This window comes from Mustela erminea, chromosome 6 (genome assembly GCF_009829155.1).
Source record: "Mustela erminea isolate mMusErm1 chromosome 6, mMusErm1.Pri, whole genome shotgun sequence".
Lineage (NCBI taxonomy): Eukaryota > Metazoa > Chordata > Mammalia > Carnivora > Mustelidae > Mustela > Mustela erminea.
Window position 1 is genome coordinate 53,109,052 of NC_045619.1, and position 22,182 is coordinate 53,131,233.

General features: G+C 37.3%; 3 protein-coding genes across 8 annotated transcripts in view; 2 read left to right on the forward strand and 1 right to left on the reverse strand.

Annotated features, from left to right (window-relative positions):
- CLEC2D (C-type lectin domain family 2 member D) overlaps positions 1 to 3,599 on the forward strand; it is a 30,774-nt gene extending 27,175 nt beyond the window's left edge. For all 4 annotated transcript variants that reach the window (XM_032347215.1, XM_032347216.1, XM_032347218.1 and 1 more), the window contains 2 exons: positions 1,627 to 1,730; positions 3,279 to 3,599. In XM_032347215.1, coding sequence (XP_032203106.1) covers positions 1,627 to 1,730; positions 3,279 to 3,417 — 243 coding nt within the window. In that variant the 3' untranslated portion in view covers positions 3,418 to 3,599. The remainder of the gene's footprint in view (positions 1 to 1,626; positions 1,731 to 3,278) is intronic.
- Positions 3,600 to 7,477: 3,878 nt separating this feature from the next.
- Positions 7,478 to 22,182, forward strand: part of LOC116593236 (killer cell lectin-like receptor subfamily F member 2) — a 34,394-nt gene continuing 19,689 nt past the window's right edge. For 2 of the 3 annotated variants that reach the window (XM_032347211.1, XM_032347214.1), the window contains exon 1: positions 16,501 to 16,588. The gene's annotated coding sequence lies outside the window, so the exon portion shown is untranslated. Of the gene's footprint in view, positions 7,500 to 16,500; positions 16,589 to 22,182 lie in introns of those variants that run through there. The other variant, XM_032347213.1, reaches the window with a different exon arrangement.
- Positions 17,848 to 21,329, reverse strand: LOC116593478. The gene is made up of 4 exons (XM_032347753.1): positions 21,314 to 21,329; positions 20,562 to 20,637; positions 18,317 to 18,811; positions 17,848 to 18,023 (listed from the first exon to the last, which is right to left on the reverse strand). Exons 1-4 carry the CDS (start codon positions 21,327 to 21,329, stop codon positions 17,903 to 17,905), a joined length of 708 nt encoding a protein of 235 aa, XP_032203644.1. The 3' UTR covers positions 17,848 to 17,902.

Consider the following 22,182-nt stretch of genomic DNA (forward strand, 5'->3'; position numbering starts at 1 on the left):
CATCTGTATGTTCTCTCTCAGAGACTCACCATAGATATAAAAACACAAAGAAGTTTAAAATGAAAGGATGGAAAAAGATACTACACGCAAATAGTTACCAAAATAGAGCTGTGTGACTATATTCTTGTCGGATGAAATAGACAAAAGCAAAAAATTTTATGACACAAAGAAGGATATTATATCTTGATACAAATTTTGATACAGTAAGATCTAACAATTATAAACATGTGGTACCTTAATAACACAAACCCCAAATATATGAAGGAAAAATTGACATAAGTGAAATGAGAAATAGTTCTATTATAATAGCTGAAGACTTCATGATTCTACTTTCAATAATGGGTAGAACAACAAAAGAAAAGAACAGTGAGGAAATAGAAGTCTTGAACAGTTCTGCAAACCAATTAGATGTAGGAGACATGCAGAAAACTCCTCCCAACAACAGAACACATATTCTTCTCAAGTGCACATGGAATGTTTGTTGGGATAGATCATATGATAGGCCACAAAACAAGTTAGTAAATTTGAAAAGATTGAAATCATATAAGGTTCTTTTTGCAGTTACAATGGAATGAAACTAGAAATCAACAACAGAAAGAAAACTGGAAATATGTTGAAGTTAACCGCCTGTTAAATATCCAGTGAACAAAAAAGAAATCACAAGGGAAATTAGAAGATAACTTGAGACAAATGAAATGAAAACACAACATACCAAAATTCATGATATGTGGTAGAAGCAATATAAGAAGGAAATTCAGAGCTGTAAATGCATACCTTAAAGAAGAAAATATATAAAAGTCAGTATCCCAACTGTATACCTCAAGGAAAAGCAAAAATAAATATGTTTATGACTTCAAAAGAGTAAAAATTTTCCTAAGAAGTCATTAAATCACAACTCCACTAATCATAAGGGAAAATCACACATTTAATTATAGTGAAATTAATACTTGTAATAATAAAAAATACTCTAAGTGTTAACAAGGATGTATAGCATGGAAAACAGGCCTATAATGCTGGTGTGAGTGTAATTTCTTACAATGACATAAAAAAGGAGTTTGGTGTCATTTAGTAAAATTGACAATAAGTATCTACTGTGGCTGGATCATCCATTCCAGGACAGGTGCCAAAAATGTCATTACAACATTTATAATAACTTCAAACTTGAAATAATACTGGTGGAAACCAATAATATAACAGATAAACAAATTGTGGATTATTAATACAAAGTAGCACTATGCTGAATTAAAAGTGAACAAATTATCAGCAATTTCTCTTAGTTTTAATATTTGTGTGTGTATGTTGCTGTAGCATATCTAGTCTCTATGTATTATAAAACAATATAAAATTAAAAAGGAGAAAATCATAAGAGCAGTTAAGAATATAGTATAGAGGTGCTGCTGGGTGGCCCAGGTCATGATCATGAGGTCCTGGAATTGAGCTTCACATCAGGCTCCCTGCTCAGCAGGGAGTCTGCTTCTCTCTCTCCCTCTGCCACTACTTGTTGTGTCTCACTCTGTCAAATAAATAAATAAAATATTTTAAAAAAAGAACATAGCATACAAGCAGCACTTCTGGGAGAGGTCAGATAATGACAGGTTAATGCATATCATCTTTGTTTTCTAAAAGAATTTCCTACTGAGGTATAAAGGGCCTTATGACCACTGGATTGGGCTCAGCAGAGAACTAGGCCAACCATGGAAATTGATAAATGGCACTGAATGGAGCAACTGGTAAGTTCTGAAAGATATGATAGCACTATTTGTATTTGAATTTACTTTGCATGAAATCAAATGTGTTCTCCAGTTATATCCTCTAAGAATTTTTATTTTAGGATTAGTGATAAAGGAATAAAGTGAAAAATTGTAGGTGGTAGAGGTTTTGAAACATCCTCCAACCAATACCATGTGGCATGGTAGAATGATGAACTTGACAACAGCCTCCTGTGTGTCATTGACCAACTCTTTCACGTTGAGCAAACTACACACTATCTTTAAGTATGTTGCTTACCTCTACAACAAAATTAATTGTACTTGCTCTATTGATCTCACAGGGTTGATGTGAGAATCAAAGATTTTGGTGTATATGGCTGCACTACTTAAACTTTAAAATCTTATATAAATGCAAGTTAAATTATATTAAACTATCACTGCCTCAGTGTTCAACCATTTACATAGGGATGAGTCATGGTAATGGAATCCATTACAAGATCATAATTATAATGGTCAGCACAAATATAGTTTGGCATTGTCAAATTTAATCTCACTCTTATATCTATCGGGTCTTTATATTACTGGGAAAATTTCAGATAATGCTGGAAGACTTGGATTCAGACAGTTCTGCTAAATGTTTTCTTGTCTGAGCACATGAGGAAGTTTTGAAAAGTTGCCTTATGAGGTTATGAAAAAGTCTTCAGCATTGGAAATATCACTATTTTTTGGTGAAAAGGGCACTAGGTAGGACATTCGTAGTTTTGAAAACTAGTTCTTACTTACTAGCTTTTTGATCTTGGACAGATACTGTTTTAAGAGTTAGAACTTATGTTTATACACTGTTGTATGTGTAGTGCCTAGCACATTGTGGAAACTTGTTAAATATTTTGTTTTAACCTTTACTTCTTCCTCAGCAATACTGAAATAATAATATTCACTTCACCTAATTCTCTAAGTGTTTAAAGGAGCAAATATATTGTCAACTATTCAGTTGCTGAAAATTGTTCATCACACAGAAATGAAAAATATATTTTATTAAGGGCTAGCATGTCTCAACCGTAGGCAAATCAGGTCACATGAAAACAATTTCACACAGTACAGAGGAAAAATTTGTAGTCTAAATGCTGACTGAGATGTCTGTGGCAGGCCATTTAAATGCTGATGAACATCATAAGAGAAAATAAAGACCCAAGAATAGCAGCAACAACAAAAATCACCCGCAATATAACATCATTTCTTCCCTCTTCTCTTTCTCAAAGTGAAGAAAGTGAGAATAGCATGGGCCCTGTATTTTCATTGATTTAGGTATGAATCCTAGTTTTACTTGTTATAAGAATCTTGGTAAATTCTGTTGTTTTGGTTTGTTTGGTTGTTGTTGTTTTTGTCCATGAAAAGAAATGATACAGATCTCAGTGGGTAATTTTTAGTATTAAAGAGATGACATGTATAATGTATCTTACATTTAGAGGCTGATTTAATGTCAGTTTCCTTGTTTTCTTATCTTTATTCTCTCTGCTTTTGGAGAAATATCTGGTGGCCAGCTGATTGACTTTGCTTCTTCCATTGCAGTTTTCCTATCAGAGGAGGAGGAGAATGTGCCTATTTGAATGACAAAGGTGCCAGCAGTGCTAGGCATTACACAGAGAGGAAGTGGATCTGTTCCAAACCAGACACGCATGTCCAGATGCAGAGACAAAGCTCTATCTGATCTTCATATACTCATCGTAACCTACCAGTGAAATTTTATTTCTCATTTTGCATATTGGAAAGAATATTATTTTATTCTTTCCAAAATTTTTAATGTGGTGATTCTCTGTTACTTTGAGTTCTGGGTGGGGCACGGAGCCTACTTAAATAAAACTAAATCAAACCAAAGCAACACCCCCCCCCAAAAAAAATCCAAACACAAAAAATAAAGAGCAGCCCCCTCCAAAAAACCCCAAAAGACGAAAATATCTATTTTTTTTTGCCTTTTGCTTTTTTGAAAAAACCTATTTTTGTAGAGAAAAAAAAAACTTAAAAAAGATTCAAGCTCTTAAAAAGAGGACAGGACTAGAACCTAAAGTTCTTTGTATATAGTTAGCATTTTATCATAAAGTGTATAAATTTTCTCTTAAAACTCTGTGTGGACAAAAAGTTTTCATTCTAGAATTACTTATTGAATGAGTATAATATTACTAATATTATAGTATGTGTTAACTAGCTAGAATTTAAATAAAAACCTGAAACAAACAAACAAAAGATGTATATATAAAAATAAAGGGTAAGTGTACCCTTAATCCCCTTCACCTATTTCACCCAACCTGCTGACCCACCTCCCCTATCTTAATATCAGATTTTCCCTCCGTACCTAAGAGTCTATTGCTTTCTCTCTTTTTTCCTTCTCATTTGTTTCTTAAATTCTACATATGAGTGAAATAAAATGGCATTTGTCTTTCTCTGACATATTTTGCCTACATGATACTCTGTAGCTTCATGCATGTTGTTGCAAATAGCAAGATTTCATTTTTTATGGCTGAATAATATTCCATTTTATATACCACATCTTTGTTTGTTTCAAGTTTTTATTTAAATTCTAGTTAGTTAACATATAGTATAATATTGATTTCAGGAGCATAATTCAATGACCCATCATTTGTATATAACACCCAGTCTTCATCACAGCAAGTGCCCACCATTTGTTGAAGAAACTACCTCTTATCCATTGCATATTCTTTTCTGCTTTTTCAAAAATTAGTTGACCATATATTTGGAGGTCCATTTCCGAGTTTTCTATTCTCTTCCATTGATCCATATGTCTGTTTTTGTGCCAGTACCATGCTGTCTTGATGATCACAGCTTTGCAATAAGGCATGAAAGCCTTAATTATGATGTCTCCTGTTTTGCTTTTCTTTTTCAAGATTTCTTTGGCTATTTAGTGTCTTTTGTGGTTCCAATCAAATTTTAGGATTGTTTGTTCTAACGCTGTGAAAAATGCTGGTGGTGTTTTGATACTGATTGTATTAAATGTGTAGATGGCTTTGGATAGTATAGATATTTTAGCAGTATTTGCTCTTCCAATCTATGAGCATGGAATTTCTTCAACTTCTTTTTGGTTTTTTCATTTTCTTTCATAAGTGTTCTATAGTTATCAGAGTACAGATCCTTTACATCTTTGTTAGGCTTATTCCTAGGCATCCTATTGTTTTTAGTGTGATTGCAAATGGGATTGATTCCTTGGTTTCTTTTTCTGCACCTTCATTATTGGTATATAGAAATGCAACAGATTTCTGTACATTGATTTTGTATCCTGCAATTTTATTTAAATTTTTATCAGTTCTAGCAGTTTTTTGGTGAGTCTTTTGGGTTTCCTACATAGAGTATCATGTTATCTGAAAATAGTGAAAGTTTGACAACTTCTTAGCTGATTGGATGCCTTTTATTTATTTCTGTTGTCTGACTATGCCATGTCTTTTTTAATCTATTCATTTATCAATGGGCACTTGAGCTGTTTCTATAGTTTGGCTATTATAAATGATATTTTTCATTAAAGTTTAAAGAAAATATTAGAGACATTGGGTGGCTTACTTGGTTAAATGTCTGCCTTTGACTTGGGTTATGATCTCAGGGTCATGGGATCAAGCCCTGCATTAGACTCTCTGCTCAGTGGGGAGTTTGCTTCTCCCTCTCAGTGTCCCTCTGTGCTCTCTCTCTCTCTCTCTCGATAAATAAATAAGATATTAAAAAAAAAAGACTAGAAGGACTTAATTTTGTGAGTTTTTACAATCAGTGAAGCTTATCACTGGGAACCTTAAAAATCAGTGGGCTTGGTTCTGGGAAAGCCTAAGGGTAATAAGAAACTGAGTCCATGCCCTTAAAGGGACAGCATAGCAAACAATCTCACCAAGACACAGCACAGAAGCAGTGGTTTGAGAGATGTATTCAGGAGTATTCAAGAAGGTGTATTTACTGGTCTCAGAGCAAGCACAGGAACATTAAGGATTTTTGGAGACTTCTCTAAGAACAAAGGAGCTGACTGGAACAATTTCTATTCCTCCCACCCCACCAACCTGAATACACCAACACCTGCTAGAACCAGCATGAACACTTCCCACCAAGATTTTCTAACAACACACCCTGTCCCTGCATTCTCCTTGGACTGCCCAATCCAATCCATCCCTCTATGTAGGAGTTCCTCCAAAGCACCTCCACACTGCTGCCCACAAGCAGACCAACAACATAACTTGCTAACACTCTGAAGCCTACCCCTAGATGTCCTGTGTATGAAACCCACCAAATCAGCCCCACTTGGCAGGAGTTCATCCACAACTGAACAACAAGTGTGGTATTGTGTAAGCAGCCCCAAGTGTGACAAGCACTACTTAAGAGTGATTCTTGCCTTGGATAAAGGGGAAGATAACCACATATATCAGGTCAACTGCAGCCCCAGGAGTGGGCTAGGAGCAGACATCTGATATGACTGCTGTTCCCACCGAGCAACAAAACTTTACAAGGGACAGTACAAAGGGAGACTCCAGCAACTTGAGGTCACTGCAACCCTAACAGACATCTAGTCTGACTGCAGGCTCAGCCCACCAATGAAAATCTCTCAGGGGAACAATGCAGAAAGAGCATCCTGCAATTCAGTGTGACCATAGTTCTGGCAAGTGAGCTGAGAGTAGGCATTTGGGCTGACCCAATTCAAGCTCAAGGAAGACCCAGTCTGTCCCCTTAACATCACAGAGACCAAACACTGTCCAGAGCAAGCAAAGATAGCCATTGAAGACAACTGACCTGAAGGCAAACCTATCTCAATCACAACAGTAGGGTACACACAACACATTTAGGAGACACCCCTGAAGCACCAAGTTCTGATGCATAGGAAGCATTGCACTACAGACTTCTTCTTCATAGGGTCACTATTTTCAAAAGCAGGAAATGTAGCTGACTTTCTTAACGCATAGAAACAGACACAGAGAGTTAGATAAAATGAGGAGACAGAGGAATATGGACCAAATGAAAGAACAGGACAAAATTGCAGCCAAAGAGATAAACAAAATAGAGATAAGCAATATGCCAGATATAGAATTCAAAGGAATGATCATAAAGATACTCACTAGACTTCAGAAAAGGGTGGAAGATCCAATGAGACCCTCAAGAAGGAGATAGAAAATATAAAAATAACCAAGCAGAGATAAAACAATTACAGAAGTTAAAAATTCATTTGAGAGAATAAATATTAGATTAGATGAAACAGAAGGATAGATCAGTGAGCTTGGAAAGAGAATAACAGAAATAAGTCAAATGAAACAGGACAAGAAAAAAGAATAATAAAAAATGAGAATAGGTTAAGGGAACTCAGTGATGCCAGCAAGCAGAGTAATATTTGTATTATAGGAATCCCAGAAGAAGAGAAGAAAGGAAGGCAGAAAATTTATTTGAAGAAATAGTAGCTGAAAACTTCCCTAATCTGGGGACGGCAACAAACGTGCAGATCTACAAGACAAAGGGAACTCCCAACAAAGTCAACCCAAGGAGATCCACACTAAGACACACGATAATTAAAATGACAAAAGGTAGTGATAAAGAGAGAATTTTATTTTTTTTATTTTTATTTATTTTTTTTTAAAGATTTTATTTATTTATTTGACAGAGAGAAATCACAAGTAGATGGAGAGGCAGGCAGAGAGAGAGAGAGGGAAGCAGGCTCCCTGCCGAGCAGAGAGCCCGATGCGGGACTCGATCCCAGGACCCTGAGATCATGACCTGAGCCGAAGGCAGCGGCTTAATCCACTGAGCCACCCAGGCGCCCCTAAAGAGAGAATTTTAAAAGCAGCAAGAGAATGGGGGTGCCTGGGTGGCTCAATCTGTTAAGCATCCATTACTTGGTTTTGGCTCAGGTCATGATTTCAGGGTTGTCAGATCAAAACCTGCATTGGACTCTGTACTGGGTGTGGAGCCTGCTTAAGATTCTCTCCCTCTCCCTCTCTCTCTCTCTGCCCCATTTCTCTCTCTCTCTCTCAAAAAAAAAAAAAAAAGCTGTAAGAGAAAAAACAAAACAAAACAACCCCTCCACAATAACAATTCAATGGAAACCCTATGAGACTATCAGCTGATTTTTCAGCAAAAACTTTGCAGGCCTGAAAGAAGAGGCATGATATAGTCAAAGTGCTAAATGGGAAAAATGTGTAACCAAAATTATCCTTTCTGGCAAGGCTATCATTCAGAAAGAAGTGGAGATTAAGAGTTTCCCAGACAAACAAAAATTAAAGGAATTCATCACCACTAAACCATCCTTAAATTAAAGGGGATTCTTTGAGTGGAAAGGAAATATCATAAAGAGAAATAAAAGTAAGAAAGGAAAATATTTCACAGATTCATACTAACATAATAAAAGTAGTAGATTTATTGCTTATAAAACCAGTATGGAAGTTAAAGCACAAAAGCAATAAAATTAAATATATCTGTAACAATCAGCCAAGGGATTCACAAAACACAAGGATGTAAAGTAGGACACCACGTACCTAAAATGTGGGGAGAACTGGGGTAAAAATTTAGTGATTTTAAAACGGGTTCAAATGAGCAACCTCCAAATTAAATTAGACTAATGTAAGCTATAGTAATCAAAACAGTATGGTGTGGGTACAAAAACAGACAGATGAATATAAAAGATTAGAGATCCAGAAAGAAACCCACAATTATATGGTCTATTAATCTATGACAAAAGAGGCAAGTATATACAATGGGAAGAAGTCTTTTTAACAAATGATACTGGTAAAACTGGACAGCTACCTGCAAAAGAATGCAACTAGAACCCTTTCTTTCTTTCTTTCTTTCTTTTTCTTTTTTTTTTTTTTTTTAAGATTTTATTTATTTATTTGAAAGAGAGAGATCACAAGTAGGCAGAGAGGCAGGCAGAGAGAGAGGAAGGAAAGCAGGCTGCCTGCTGAGCAGAGAGCCCGATGCGGGGCTTGATCACAGGACCCCGGCATCATGACCTGAGCCGAAGGCAGAAGCTTTAACTCACTGATCCACCCAGGCACCCCTAGACCCCTTTCTTATCCAGTACACAAAAATAAACTCAAGATGGATTAAGCACCTAAATGTGACATCTGAAACCATAAAATTCCTAGAGGAAAATACAGACACTAATCTTGAAATCATCTATAAAGACATTTTTCTAAATATTTCTCCTTTGGCAAGGAAAACAAAAGCAAAATTGAATGATTGACTCTGTACATCAAAATAGAAAGCTTTGCACAGAGAAGGAAACCATCAATAAAACAAGATAACCCACTGAATGGGAGAAGATATTTGCAAATGATATATCCAATAAGGGGTTAATAGCCAAAATATATATAAAAAACTTATACAACTGAACACCCCCCTAAATAATCCAATTAAGAATGAGCAGAAGACATGAACAAACATTTTTCCAAAGAAGACATACAGATGGCCAATAAATATGTTAAAAGATGCTTAATATCACTCACCATCAGGGAAAGGCAAATCAAAATTACAATGAGGTATCACCTCACACCTGTCAGAATGACTAGAATTAAAAAAAAAAAAAAAAAATGAAGATATGGAGAAAAAGGATTCCCTGTGCATTGTTGGTGGGAATGTGAACTGGTGCAACTATGGTAAAAAGCAGTAGGGGTGTTCCTCAAATATTAAAAATAGCATCACCATATGATCCAGAAATTCTACTACTGGATATTTTACCCAAAGAAAACAAAATATACTGATTTGAAAAGATACACACCGTGCTATTTATTGTATATTATTTACAGTAGCCAAGATATGGATGACTGGATAAAGAACATTTGCCATATATAATGGAATATTACTTGGCCACAAAAAGAATGAAATCTTGCCATTTGCAACAACATGGATGGATCTAGCAGATATAATAGCTAAGTGAAATAAGACAGAGAAAGACAAATACTGTATGATCCACTCACGTGTGGAATTTAAGAAACAAAATAAACAAAGAAAAAAAGAGACAAATGAAAAAGCAGAATCCTAACCACACCAGAACAAACTTGTAGTCGCCAGAGGGGATGTGGAATAGGTGAAGGGGACTAAGAGCACACTTATCATGATGAGCACCAAGTAATGCATAAGTTTGTTGAATCATTATATTGTACACCTGAATCTATTATAATACTGTATGTTAATTACATTGTAAAGTAAAATAAGCAAAAATTTTAAAAAATTCAAAATCCATGGTGATCTGATATCTTGGTTGTGGTAAAGGTAAAATTTGGTAGTACTAAAATAAACCTGTTTAGTGAGATTAAAATATGTTTACTGAGTTATCTCTTATTAATAATCACCTATTTTCTGTTGAAAAATACACATTTCAGCAGATATATGGGGTTTCTAATTCTGTGTTGAACATTAAAATACCAAAGTTATGGTTTAGAAATATCTACTCAAGCACTTGACTTTTCTCAGCAGTCTTTTGTATTTTTTTTTTTTTTTTTTTTTTGCATCAACATCTATTCCCAAGTAAGGGTTCAATTAAAAAAAAAAAATTCGGTAAGAGAATCTTATATTGAACCTGGCCAAGGCACTCTAATTTTTCCATATGCCCATTGTGATAGAGCACCTCCACACATCTGACTTCATAAAAATATGATTTTTGTCCTAGGATCTGATATTTCTTACAAGTGAGTCAGCATTATATTTTAACAAATCTCCATTTTAGCTTCATTCTACTTTTTTGTAGGAAACTAATGGGAAAAAAAAGAAGCACAATCATTTTGGACTTTAGATCTTAGCCTCCTGCTGAAGAAATTATGGGTTATTTGTGATACAGTAGTCAGTTATATAGTTTATGGACCAAAGATTTAGTTTCCATTCCCCCCCCCCTTTTTTTTTTAGCATTTCCCCTTTTTTGTATACTCTGTTCAATAGATGTGAATGGGGAATGCATTCCTCCATTTCTCTTCAGTATCCCTCAGGTTACAGAAAACACCTATTTTCACCAATAATCTTAAGATGTGATGGTGTGTTAGTATTTGAAGGAGTCAAATAAAGATTTACACTAGTCTACCTTTCACATTCTTAGTCAAATGGTAGAGACTTGCAAAGGAACCATACTACCTGGAGGGGCCCAGAAGCCTAAAGGAGGCATCCGCAAGAAAGCCAGCTTGTAGCCAGGCCTGCTGCAGTGAAGAGGGGTCAGCCCTCCTGAAATTGCCTCATGAGGAAGCCATCTCATTCCAAAAAAGGAGTTCATATGCGAAATTTACCAAATGGAAGAGAAAGATGAAAAAATTATTTGTATCTGAGGAAATAGGGCAAATAGAAGAATTTATAAAAACAAACAAATGGAAAATAATCTCAATCCCCCTAAAAAAAACTTTTAAAATGTTTATATTTATTATTCTTGAGGAGATAAAGGAATAGGGCATAAAATAGGCAAAACAATCTAAAAGACCTGATCATAATCTTGAAAACAAAATTTATTGTTGAAATATACTCAATAGAAGAGCTACATCTATGAAAGGACCCAGCTGACAAACAAAAGAGTTAAGGAATAGATTGGGTTGAAGATATCACTGAGAAATCAGAATGAAGAGATGAAGAGTTGATGAATATTAAAAAATTAAGAGGCACATGATTCATGGAGAAACTCAAATATACATCTATTAGGAATACTAAAAGGGCACAGCAGAGAAATGATAATAGAATCATCTGAAGAACTTACAGGGTGTATTTAATACCATCTCTGGGCCTGGACCATGGGGTTTTTTGACCAATGTCGAGGCTCCAATATGACAAGCGTAGGCGATATATTTGCTATGAGCTTCAGGAGATCATCTGAGTTAAAAGAAAAACAGGGGGAAGAAAGAAGAATAAAAAGAAGGAAGAAGAAGAAGAAGAGGAAGAAAAAGTAGGAGGAGGAGGAGGAGAGTGTACAATGGCTGGTTTTATTTTCTGTTGTAAATACCTTTGTTGGTTACAAACTGAAACATGGAGAAATACTTTTGATTACAGTAGGGGCTTACATGTAGAAATTGAATAGTATGTAGACTAAAATGTGGAATCATCAGCTACATCCTATGGAGTATGAGTGGCCAAGGAAACCAATAACTTCTATGGCTTCACCACTTTCAGAACAGGTATAGATTTATATTTCATGGTTGGCTCTCATGGTACAGAAAGGGAATGAGAAACTAGCAAATATCTTGAGCAATCCTTGATGAACTTGAAATGCTGCATTATTAGCTTTTGTATACAACAGATATTCTCAGATCATAAAACAGCTAAAATCACATTCAAACTAACGCTGGGATTTTAATACTATATACTGCGGCACATCGAAGCCATCTGTATGATCATTAAGTCCAGGTGATATGGAAGACTAGCTACCCCTAATCTTTTAACTCATAATTAAAATATTTTCTCCTTATACAAGTTTCTCCCTAATAGAGAGCAGTCACTCTCAGTTTATGGCAGGTATCATGTTAGTGTCCTATTTACAGTTCATGCTTCCATTACCTGTTCTGCTTTAATGGGCTAGACTCTTTTTTTCTTTTTGAAGGGATATTGCAGCAGGACAGGGCTGCTGATGTTGCTTCTTCTCTCTGTCTCTCTCTTTCTCTTATTTATTTATTTTTAGTGACCAAAACAGAACAGATCTATAACTGCAGCTTCTGGAAAGCCATTTGTTCTTGCCAGTCTTGTATCTCTCCTTTAACTTGACCTTGGCCTCTTGTTGGGCCTTGCATTTAAGCGCAGGGTCTCTGAAGACATCCTGTTGATGATAGTTTTGTCCAAGGGGATATCCACAGAGTATCTCGTGGGCATGAGGTGGTTGTAGTTACAAACTTTCATAAAAGACTTAACCTTTGACCTCTTGGTGATTTTCTCCTAGCCAGCTGGAGGAATGGTCTGAGGTACCATCATAAACGTTCTTCACGATGGCCACTTTGCTTCCAGAGTAACATCAGGCCAGGACTAGCACTAGCACCATCTTTCCAGGTTTCATGAACTTGCCCATCTTGACACAGCCACTTAAGGACCAGAACCACCTTTCCAGGTTTCATGAACTTGGGGACACAGCCACTTGAGTCTACAGCAGAAAAGAAGAAATGGCCAGAGCTTCCCTTCTTGATTCTGATATTTCTGTTTTGTTCTCTTTTGGCTCTTGCTACACTGGGGCATGAAACTGACACAAACGAAAAAGGAAACTAAACCATCAATAGTCCTGTGGTAACAAGAAGAGACAAAATTATTTTTGGAGTTGGATTATTTTATTTATTTATTTTTAAAATTTCTTTTGTTTATTTGACAGAGGGAGATCACAAGTAGGCAGAGAAGGAGGCAGAGAGAGGGGAGGAAGTAGGCTCCCTGCTGAGCAGAGAGCCCGATGCGGGGCTCGATCCCAAGACCCTGAGATCATGACCTGAGCCGAAGGCAGAGGCTTTAGCCCACTGCGCCACCCAAGCGCCCCTGGAGTTGGATTATTATTTAGACATAAAAAATGAAGTATTGGGGCACCTGAATGATTCAGTTAGTTAAGCATCCGATTCCTCATTATATCTTAGGTCATTATCTCAGGGTTGAGAGATTGAGCCTTGTGAGACTGAGCCTCACATTGTGTTCCATGTTCAGTATGGAGTCTGCTTCAGATTGTCTCTTGCTCTGCCCCTCCACCTATTTATTCTCTCTCTCAAATAAATAAATAAATAAATAAATAAAGTCTTTTTAAAAAATGAAGTATTGATATATGCTACAATGCAGATAATTCTTGAAAACATGATGAGTGAAAGAAACCACACAAAAAGATCACACGGTGTGTGATTCCATGTACATGAAATATCCAGAGGAGGTGACAATATAGAGACAAATGCAGATTGGTTGAAAGGGGCTATGTGTGGTGATGAGGAGTGGGGGGCAGCTGCTGAATGGTATGGGGGCTTGTCTTAGGATGATCAAAATATTTTGAAACTAGATAGAAGTGGTGGTTGCACAATATTGTGAGTGTACTAAATGTCTCCAAGTTATTCACTTTAAAGGAGTTAATTTTATATTATGCCAATTTTACCTCAAATTAAAAAAAAATAATCTGGAGTGACACTTCCACAATGTGGGAAAATCCACACCCATATCTAGTTCAGAGTAGAAGACCAAATACACCCCCTGGGAGAGTCAACAGAAGCAACAAACAGAAAGATTATAAAGAGAAGAACCCCAAACCATGTTTAAGTAATGACATGAAACAGTATAGTAGGAATTGATGGAAATTATAAGGAAAGAACAAGACTCTATGAAAATAAAATTTTTTTTAACATAACTACAGAGGAGTTTTAGAAATGAAAAGTATAATAACATTTTTTTAATGAATTGTACAACTTATTAAGTTAAACTGAAGGAACTATTAGTGTAATGGAATTTAAGTCTGGGGATAATAAAAAGATTAAAAATATGTAAGACATTTAAAAACTCAGAAGATAGATTGAGAAAATTCCAGAACATATCTAATAAGTCTAGGAGCAAACAGTAAAATAAAAAAAAAAAGAGAGGCAATATTTGAGGAATCAATGACTAATAATTTTCCATAATTCTCATTTTTAATAAAATATATTATTAAAATTACTTTAAAGAAAAATTGAAGTTGAAGAAGAATGTATGAAGAAGAAGTAGAATCCTACTTGTACTTTTCTACTGGACAGAAGTTCTTAGAATAAGTACCTGTGTAGTGATGTACCTTGCAGCCTTATTTGTAATAGGGAAAGATAGAACCCTATTAAATGAATCATTCCCAGGATGTCTTTGACTCTGCTTTTACATGTTAAGAAATCTGCATTTAGTCACTAAAGACTATATACTATTCAAGAATTAAAACATTTGATTAATTCAATTTTATCTGTGGAAAAAGTCCCATAATGGCATTTAAAATAAAATACATAAAGTAATAAGTAGAGACATAAGTACTTTATGTAAAAGTCTGCTGAAACAATATACTCAAAATAAGGCCAATATGTACTAGTCAGAGGAATGTCCCATTTGAACCCTGATTCAAGATCAGTTATGTAGTTATATTATGCACAATTCTAATGGGTTTGATCATCTGACCAGTTCACAAGCTATCAATAGTAGATGAGAAGGAAGGGATGAAAATATGTCCAGAGACGAACACGAGACTGAGCAGCAAGGGATGACAGTGGGAAGAAAAAAACAAGCAATAAAAAGCAGACGTATTTAACACAAAAAGCTTACCACTTTGAGTCCCTTAGTTTGGAGGTATACAGCCCCATGTATGTATTCTTCTTGAAGTCTTCATCATCATGGTATAGTATTAAAATCTATGGTCAAAGTGGATCCTTAACACAAATTTCCTTTTGTTCCATATGCTCTCTTTAAGACAGTAGGTTGAGAAGAATGGAATAGAAGTTACAGACAATAAACACGTGACTAAAGAAAGATAAAGGGGAAAGTTCTTAGTAGTTACACTGACAGTCTGACCTCAAAGCTTGCTGCTGGGTAGGATAACTTCAGGAGCCATATGCCCTAAAATGTTGTCATTATCCTAGAGTAACACGTATAGGGCACAAGTGAGATCAAGGAAATTAGCTGTCTTCTCAGCTTTCAAGGAAATAAGAAATGACACAGAAATAAGAAATGATGCATTTTTTTTAATGGTGTCTGCTATGCACTGTAAACTTCTCCTTTAATGAAGCTCCCTATAAATCTTCACTAACACATGTGTTCTGCTAATGCTTTGGAATGAAGGATTTGTTATGGTGACTGGGGATGGTGTTGAGCCCTGACCAATACAGAGTGACAGTAAAAATTGCCTGCAGGTATAGCTAAAAGCCAAGTTCTGGTCAATGCTTTGTCATGGAACTGAGGACATTCAGAGAGAAGGCCCACTGTGAAGAGCAGGTCATACTCCTAAACTTAAAAAAAAAAAAAAAAAAAAAAAGCAGAATTAAATTGTCAGCATTTCCAATAGTATATTTGAGTGATTTTCCGAGTTTCTGAAAGAAAAAAATCCTTTACCAACTCTGCTAATTTACCCCATGATGCCTAGGATATAATACTTCATTACAACCCTATTGAACTGACCCATGGAGATACAAAGCCTTTGGCATATATGGGATTTTCTAGAAATGTAAAGAAACAAACTTAATTCTATGGAAGGAGATATGGGACAGGAAGAGAGGAATTTGAGGGGTTGGGTTATTTGGAAAAGGAGATTATTTGGAAGCCACTTGACTTCTCTCTCCCTGAAAAATCCCTTCTATACTCACATTCTCAGATTTTTCTTTCATTGTTATAGAACAGTAGCAACTTAGGTCTGCCCTAGCAAGGAGGGAGGTGACAGAAACATAGCTTCCACAACTCAGAAAACCCTCCTCCATTTCCTGCACACCAATCCACCTTGAAGTATGTTTTCCAGTTAAGACTTCAATTTCATCTCAGGCTTTACCTCTTCAACGTGGACTCATGCTTACCCTCTTGTGTAAGTACTGTGGGTAGAAGGACCCGTCATGTTTCCCAGGAAGAAAATATGAAGCAACCAGTAATTGCTCAATGAATGACTCAAAACACCCTTCTGACAACAGGTTTTTATTTGTTTTGTTTTGTTTTTGTTGTTATGTCACACAAAGGAATAACATACAAATATAATTGCAGAAAAAATTCCTTTTCTAATTAGCCAGCTAAGAACTATGGACATTGCCAGGGACTGTTCAAGTCCTCACCTTTTTGTTTGGATCCTGGGTCATGACTACAGCAGTATGTCTTTCTTCACAGATTATTCTGCTGGCCAGCCAGGCATCATTTTTCTGTGAACACCACTAGTATGTTTCCTGGTAAGATTTCCTCTCTGATGGACAGAGTAGAGATCTAGAGGCCTGCGGTGGCAAAATGTAAATAAGGTAATGAGAGATTGTCAGTATGGTGTGCCTTGGGAAAGCTCATGAAGAACATTCTGTGGTTTTCTTTTCTTTCTTTCTTTTTTTTTTGTATTTGTAAGCATATTTTGTTTTAATTTTTATTTATTTTTTAAAATTTATTTTCAGTGTTCCAGAATTCATTGTTTATGCACCACACCCAGTGCTCTATGCACTATGTGCCCTGCTTAATACCTACACCAGGCTCACCTAACCCCCCACCCTCCTCCCCTTCAAAAACCTGTTTGTTTCTCAGAGTCCACAGTCTCTCATAGTTTGTCTCCCCCTCAAATTTCCCCAACTCACTTCTCTTCTCCATCTCCCCATGTCCTCCATGTTGTTCCTTATGCTCCACAAATAAGCGAAACCATATGATAATTGACTCTCTCTGCTTGACTTATTTCACTCAGCATAATCTCTCCCAGTCCAACCATGCTGATACAAAAGTTGGGTATTCATCCTTTCTGATGGAGGCATAATACCTCATAGTATATATGGACCATATCTTTATCCATTTGTCCGTTGAAGGGCATCTTGGTTCCTTCCACAGTTTGGTGACTGTGGCCATTGCTGCTATAATCATTGGGGTACAGATGGCCCTTCTTTTCACTACATCTGTATCTTTGGGGTAAATACCCAGTAATGCAATTGCAAGGTCATAGGGAAGCTCTATTTTTAATTTCTTAAGGAAGCTCCACAATGTTTTCTAAAGAGGCTGCACCAACTTGCATTCCCACCAACAGTGTAAGAGAGTTCCCCTTTCTCCACATCCTCTCCAACACTTGTTTACTGTCTTGTTAATTTTGGGCATTCTAACTGGTGTAAGTGGTATCTCAATGTGGTTCTGATGGCTAGTGATGATGAACATTTTTTTATGTGTCTGTTAGTCATTTGTATGTCTTCATTGGAGAAGTGTCTGTTCATGTCTTCAGCCCATACTTTGATGTGATTATCTGTTTTGTGTGTGTTGAGTTTGAGGAGTTCTTTATAGACCTCAGATATCAGCCCTTTGTCTGTAGTGTCATTTGTGAATATCTTCTCCCATTCCGTGGGTTGCCTCTTGGTTTTGTTGACTATTTCCTGTGCTGTGCAGAAGCTTTTGATCTTGCTAAAAGTTCATTTTCGCTTTTGTCTCCTTTGCCTTTGGAGACATATCATGAAAAAAGTTGCTGTGGCCATTGTTGAAGAGGTTACTGCCTATGGTCTCCTCCAGGATTCTGATGGATTCCTGCCTCAGGTTGAGGTCTTTTACCCATTTCAAGTTCATCTTTGCGTATGATTTAAGAGAATGGTAGAGTTTCATTCTTCTACACACAGCTGTGGTTTTCTACTGCCTTTCAGCGCTATTCCTCCGCGGGTCTCCTTTCCGGTTCCTACTACCCACGTGGAAACTTCCATGGTCCAGTCCTGCCTCTGTCCTCTGAGACCAGGAATAAAACAAATGGTTTTTAGCTAACTGATTTAATTCCTAAATAAGTTAACATAAACCAGAGTCTAGAAAAGCTAAGGATCGTTTTGGGTTAAATAAACAGCTTTAATCACTACTGCGTTGTATTGATTACAGTTCCCAGCTGTTCTGGTGCATAGCTTTAGAAAAGAATGTCTACAGGCCCCTCTTCACATCCCCTTCTGTTCTCTCCTGAAGCCATTTGGCTAAGTGTTTGCTTTTTTTTTCCTTACCCCCTTCACCCAAACCGGCCCTGTCCAGATCACCTGTGGCTTTCTTTAGGGGGAATCCAGAGCGGGTATCTTCCTCCAGGACTCCTAGGCGCCTCCATGGTCTTGCCAGGCCAGCCCCCAGCTGCTCTCAGGGATGGTCGGGATGCCGGGGCATCTGGGCCCCCAGCTCCAGACCGGGAAAATAGCTGAAGGCCAGCAGGGGGCCTCGCAGCGCCCCAGAGATTCGGGGAACTCGCCTGCGGGGCAGAGCTCCCAAGCCGCGCCCACTTCCTCTCCTCCTTCCAGTCCCGGCTGCGCAGGGCCACCGCAATCACGCGGGTCGCGCCGGAGGGCCGGCCGGGGGCGCGCGTCGGACCCTGGGCACCCGATGCCGTAGCGCAGCCAGTCCGCCCCCATCCCCGCCCGCCCCTGCTCCCCTGCGCCCTGCCGCCCTTGCAAAGAGAAGAATCGCTACTGTGGGTGCACCACTTCCTCCCGCTGAGACCGAAGGTGTTTCTTCCGTGGAGGGTGACGATTCTGCAGAACCGTCTAGTTTATCACGGAACCGAAAGAAAACACGATAGAGCATTGCTTTTGTTTCTTTTTTTTTTTTTTTCTTTCTTTTTCTTTTTTTTTTAACCGGGGATATAATCAAATCTACTGCTGGTCCTGGCGGTACCATGGTGGAACTTGGTGTTCCCCTGTGCACAGTATCATTTAATCCTTATGGCTACACAGTCCATATGTTGTTGGCAGTTGCAAAGAATCTCTGTCTCTAAGGCGAGATACTCTAGCTACAACGTTGTCCATGGCCAAGGTACTTTTAAAGCAAACAATTTTGGATTAAAAAAATAAGCTTCAATCTATAATGGGAGAAAACAGAGAGAGGAATTGTCAATTTTAAGAAAACCCAGAAGTCTTGCATCTGGGTGGGTTATGGGTGTGTGTGGGGGTGGCGGGGGGGGGGCGTGCTACCTCAGGCCAGAAGGGGGACATTTTGTAATTCCTCAACTCAGAGGAGATATCTTCTAGAAAAGTACCCCCATCCCCTCCATCCCCAACCCAGGGTGCTTTTTATCCTGTGGATAAAAAGGATACCACATGACTAGCCGTGGTTCTCTCAGCTCCTTGGCGTTCACAGGGATTAATCTTGGTGGTTAAATTCTCTCCAGTCATATGTGACAAGACAGCTTCAAACCGTGGGCTCCGCGGGGTTTTCCTGAGGGAAGTGCCTCAACAACAGCATCTTAAAACCAGCAGGGAGGTTAGGGACTGTGGAACCTCAACCTCTAGGGGTTGGGAGGGCTCCTTTCACTTTGCTGAGGAGGTGACTGGTTTTGCCAAAAGCTCCAGTACCACCTAGGCCCCAGACGGTAGTGTGGGATTAGGTAAGTGTAGGCATCAGGCTGCCTGTGGGAAAGCCTTGACTTTCAGCTTATTTCCTGTGTGACTCTGGGCAAGCTACTCAACTTCTTGTAATTCAATTTTACCTTCTAGAGCCATCCTGGGTGAAATTAAATGAACATTTAATGCATATGTGTAAAAAAGGTAAAAATCTCCCCGGAATCAAATTTGGGAAGGGCGACCTTGTGAATGCTGACTCTTCTGTAAAAAAGAGATAGAGCTTGCAATATTATGATTTGGGCACCAAGGGAAATTATGACCAGGCATATGATCTACCTAGTAAAGATTGAGATTCAGGGTAATAAAAATAGTAACATGCTCAATTTTCCTTCTTTTTAAGCTATCAATATCATTTTAGTGAAAGTACATTTATTGAAGCAAAAGGGTCCCTTTTGTAATAACATGTCTCATAATTAATAGAGCAGTATTGTATGATAAGAAGAATGCTGGAGGCAGACTCAGGTACACTGTGTGCCATCTTCTTTTATCACACTTATCTGGGTGACCAGTTAACACCTTCACATTTTTTCTTTTCTTTTTCAAAAATGAACTATTAGTTTAGATCAATGGCTCTATATTATGATGTGTGTCACAACAATCTGGGGACTTTTTTGTTTGTTTGACATATATATCCCTAGGGGAGCCTCACTGGCTCAGCTGGTTAAGAGTCAGACTCTTGATTTTAGCTCAAGTCATGATCTCAGTGTCCTGAGATCGAGCCTGGCATTGGGCTCCTCACTGAGTGTGGAGTCTGTTTGGGATTCTGTCACTCACTTTCCCTCCCTTCTGCAACCCCCCCCCCCCATGCTCTCTCTTGTCTCTGATTCTTTAAAAAAACCAAACTATCATTTTCTATCTATCATCCATCCATCTATCTATCTGTCTATCTATCTACCTTCCTATGTACTGTCCCAAGTCTATTGGATTAGAATCTTCTGGGTTCTGGACTAGTAATCTGCATTTTTTAAAAGCTAAGAAGACAAATTTGGAGCAATGCTTATATTTATGATTGATTTCCGTTCCAAAGTAACAAACAAATGTAATCCATTTCATTATCTTTTCCCACACTCAAATTCTATGATTTCTTTAGTTACAAATGTACTTTTATAACACTGTAATGATTTCTACATTGTTTCAATCTATATTGCCATTTCAGGGTCAACAACTCAAATTGTTTATGTTAACAGGTTGTTACCATAGGAGTTATGAGACACAAGTCTAAAAACATGTTTTAGTTTTGGTTTAGCTTAAGATTTATTTTCAAGTGTCTTAAGTTTTCAACAACATGAAAAGAACAAAGGAGATTTTTACAAAATATGGTTAGTTGCTATGACTAAATCCTGTACAGCTTGTGACTAAGTTTTTCTTTTTTCTGACGATCAGGTAACACAGGTTACGTGTGAATAGGAGATGCTATCTTTCCTTTTCACGGAAATTGTGCTTGATTCTTTGACTAGTGCTTCCTTTCTCTAGTACTGCAGAAATCAACTCCTTCATTCAGAATTAGTATTATTTCAAAGATGACCATGCCATTATCTTTCATAAGATTATTCAGAATATGTAGTAATGACTAGAGAAAACAATTGAGAATATTTGCACTTGTTTGCTAGAAGAAAAAAAATGTAAATTAATAGTTCAGGTGCTCACTTCTGATTTGAGACATATCGACCTTTTTGTTTTTTCCCCAAAGTATAGTGTCAAAATGTATCAAGAATCTGAATGGACATTTTAAGTTAAAAAAAAAAAAGTGCACATATTTCTGATCTCATCCTATGTATTTCCTTAGTATAATCCAGTAACTAAAAGTAGTCATTCTTTCTATTTGTGTGATGTAAGTTAGGATTTATCCTGGAAAAATAGGTAGCAAATTTTTTTTGAAGGTTTTTATTTATTTATTTGAGAAAGAGAGATAGTGAGCGAGAGCAGAGCAGGAGGGAGGGGTAGAAACAGAAGCAGACTCCCCACTGAGCAGGGAACTCAATGTGGGGCTCAATCCCAGGATCCTGGGATCATAACCTGAGATGAAGGCAGACACTTAACCAGCTGAGACAGGCAGGACCACCCCTACCTTCCTGGTAGCAAATATTTTTTAATAATTATCCAAGAGGAAAGGCATTTCAGGATAAAAGAAGAAATCAAGAAAAAAATCAGAAACTATTTGTAAATGAACACAAACATAAAAATTTGTAAGATGCTAGTAAAGCAGTACTTGCTGAAAAATTTATAGCTCTAAATACCATGTTAAAAAAGAAGAAAGATCTTAAGGATTATAGTTTTCATCTTTCAAAATTAGAAAAAAAAAGACAAGTGTAATCCAATGTAAGCAAAAGAAAGGAAATGGTTATGATGAAACTGAAAAATCAATGAAATAGAACACAGAAGAACTACAGTAGGTCAAGAAAAAGAAAAGGAATAAAGGGTACCCAGACTGGAAAGGCAGGATTGTAGGTGATTTGTAGAGAATACCAGAGAAAATAGAAAAAAGTTGTTACCTTCAACAAATGAGTTTGCCAGGT